Raw genomic sequence first — 3,237 nt, forward strand, 5'->3', positions numbered from 1 at the left:
ACAGCAAGATCTGCTTGGAGATTAACTAACCGCCCCAGTATACGATGTTATCACTGATGACGACATATTGTCTCCTTACCCATTATGTTTCATTCATCAAAAAATGAATTGTTCAAGCAGCATGGGTTGCTCTCACTCACCTCATTGTATAAACCTATAAGCGACTCAACCTCGTAGATTAAGTAGCACATCATTGGTTGAGATTTATATGCCTTCTCTAAAGCGTCAATCTTGTCCAGGAAGGGTTTGGTGTCGTATTTGCAGAGCTCTTTCATGGCTTGTAGTGCATATGGCATGCACGGCAAGTCGTCCAAACCCTCTTCCACCTTTTCCACGTATGGCATAAGGATCTACAAATTAAAGGCATAGTTCATATCTATCATTACTTGATAGATAAATACACAAAAAATTGTGAAAAATACACAATAGGAAGTGATTCATTTCCACATAAATCATTATTCCTTATTGTAATTTCATAGATCACGAAATTCTTCATGCTGCAGCGTAAATGATGAATGGCACACTTACTTGAGGATCGTCCTTTGACACTTCATGGAAAAGACTATAGAAGCTGTAGTGTACGTCGGAATCAATGTCGTCCATCTTCTCCACTATTTCAGGAAGGCGTTTCTTGATAGGCTCAGGGTTGTGCTTGTACACGGCCGGCAGCACGTCTGAAATCATAACAGTTTATCTATGAAAATTGAACGAAATATTGGTCTTTGGTAGCATGTGGATGACGATTACTTGGTGAATAATGAAATCGTTACTGACCAGCGATTTCCAAGGCATCGCAGGTGAGGAAGGCGTGCAGGAGTTGCTCGGCGTGTGGAGCCAGGACCTCTCCCTGCTGTGTGAACTGCCTGACCATGCTGGATATTTCCATCTCCTCCGAGACTTCTTCGTTGGCCATGATGCGGACAAATCCAGGCGTCACTATCATCAGGAGCTCGGCATTGCTCGTATTCTGTGTTTAGAATCAGTTGTTAGCAGCGGTGTGAGATGTCACTCTATCTGCAAGTTTTTCCCTGAAAGTCTTTTTTTTTTTTTTTTACATACAAGCGATTTTTAAAAAATACAGCACCATTGCAAGCGGTCAGTGCTTCCAGTTTACGCTTTGTACAATGCTTACTTCTTTGGTAGCTAAATCCAACGTTTAAAACTAAGTAGAAAAGTAATGACATAAACAATCCTTCCTTTCTTCCTGAAGCATGCCATGGAAAGTAACTTCAATCTTGATAAACCTCAGTAAGGTCAAATGTTTTCACATGATACAGTCTAACTGAACTGAACTGATAACTAACTCTAAAAGCCCTCACCTTGCTGATAAAATCAGATAGCAGGGTCCTGATTGCTATCCCGTAGGCAGTTATCTCGGTTGGATCATCTTCTTCGAACAGTTCCTTCCCCGAGCAGTAGTCGATGATTTCTGACATCTTTTTCACACTCTCTGTGCTCTTCGCACTCCTGTAAATAGGAAATGCACAAGATCAGTAATTGTGCATAGCTGTTGATGGAATAAACCAAAATGTTGGAACAGATATCTTCCAATTCACCAGCTAACATTCATCACTGTCTTTGGTTATGATTATTACTCTTGGATAAATAGGCTATTAAGATAATAGGAATTGATGTAAGAAAACTATGATAAACATGTTCAATTTTTAAGCCCAAACAAGAGAGTTTTCCTATAAAATTTCCAAGCAGGTTCTGAATCCCTAATCTTCCTTGTAATCAACTGATGAAGACATGAAACATTTGTAGATTGTAGTAGAATGTTCTTATTACGATACAGACGATATCATCGGAGCGGTGGCGTTCTTTGGTTTCCTAACAGTCTCCATTCCGTACGCATGCGCAGACTTACTCTGCGATGTATCCGCACAGCCAGCTCGTGACGTCACAGCCTATGTGTGTGGTAGGGTCGAATGTCTCCGTTTTTATCAGCTCAAAGAAGGCATCCGTCACCCTCTTCACCTCCGCATCACTCATCTGTTCAAGATATCATATCAGTTGTAAACAACAAACGTGCATAGATATATACTGCATTGAGTTGATACATGCTGGATTCTTATCTACACAATATATTTTCTATGTTTTTCTGGGAAAGAGGAAGGTATAGATTCTTGGACCGCATGCTTGCCTTATGGTGAGACAAAGAGAAGCCCCAAGGAAGGTGGCGTTGGAGGGTTGACGAAAATCAATCTAGTATAATATACCTGTTAGATCTAGCAACAGTTTGTCAAGTAATTCTAGTCTAGACAGGTATGGTCATGAATTATCAAAGCAAATTTCAAGTTTGGTTGCTGCATACTTCAATACAATTAATCTAATTACAAATAATTCACATTGTACTGCAGCGATAGGTGTCGCTACTACATATGCGGTCATCGAAACGTCGTTGGAAATGAAACAATGGTTGTGTCAAAAGAGTATCTGGTGGAAAATTTGGTGGAAAATGTGCACGCACACAGTATAGGTAAACGGGTAACTGACCTTATTTAACCTGTCCTGGATGCCGTCTGCGCGGAGGATTCCCCTCAACAGGTTCAAGTGTGTCTCCGAGCCTTTGTTCAGGGCAAACACAAGAAGATTCACCACGTTGGGCCAGATCTTCTTATGGCAATGTCTGAAAATATTACATAGACACCATAATCAATTTTCTGTAATGATTTGTATCTCGTTTCCCCTAAATTCACAATTCATTCAAGAAGCATGGAAAAGCAACATATTTACAGATTTTTTTACATGCTTGACGTCTTACATACAATATGTCTATGTAGAAAATGCATATGAGCTGACTCTTATATTGTCTGACCCGCAGGGTGACACAATCAAACATCACCTACTTTGATCTCTCCAACAGCCCTCCAACCGCATCCTCCAACTTTGAGTTGTAGAACACGTCATCAGCTTCCTTTTTCTCTTTAACAAAGTAGAATTTATCCAGAACCTCGCACACTTCCTGGTCATGACCCTGTACATGTCAAACCAAAGACACGAAGCAGAAAATAAACAAATGAAGTCTTTTGGGCAAGCTTTCATACAGGTCATTTTTCCGTTTAATGATATCGACGTGCGTCCGCCAAGGAGAGGTAAAGCAACTTTTGCTCCCTTTTCTTCTTTTTCCCACGTATTTCATTCTTTTTTTCCCCTTTTTTTGACGTTTCACATTTTACCTGTGCGCATGTTCCAGTAGAATCTAGCTCACTCGCTCGCTCACTTACTCACTCACTC

The 3,237-nt window shown here is 40.5% G+C and overlaps 1 protein-coding gene across 3 annotated transcripts in view; it reads right to left on the reverse strand.

The window, feature by feature from the left end:
• Positions 1-3,237, reverse strand: part of LOC118413459 — a 33,451-nt gene that overhangs the window by 28,880 nt on the left and 1,334 nt on the right. For all 3 annotated transcript variants that reach the window (XM_035816850.1, XM_035816851.1, XM_035816852.1), the window contains exons 3-9: positions 2,850-2,977; positions 2,497-2,629; positions 1,868-1,992; positions 1,320-1,467; positions 775-967; positions 529-674; positions 141-350 (exon numbers count right to left, since the gene is read on the reverse strand). In XM_035816850.1, coding sequence (XP_035672743.1) covers positions 141-350; positions 529-674; positions 775-967; positions 1,320-1,467; positions 1,868-1,992; positions 2,497-2,629; positions 2,850-2,977 — 1,083 coding nt within the window. The remainder of the gene's footprint in view (positions 1-140; positions 351-528; positions 675-774; positions 968-1,319; positions 1,468-1,867; positions 1,993-2,496; positions 2,630-2,849; positions 2,978-3,237) is intronic.

The sequence above is a fragment of the Branchiostoma floridae genome, chromosome 4 (genome assembly GCF_000003815.2).
Source record: "Branchiostoma floridae strain S238N-H82 chromosome 4, Bfl_VNyyK, whole genome shotgun sequence".
Taxonomy (NCBI): Eukaryota; Metazoa; Chordata; class Leptocardii; order Amphioxiformes; family Branchiostomatidae; genus Branchiostoma; species Branchiostoma floridae.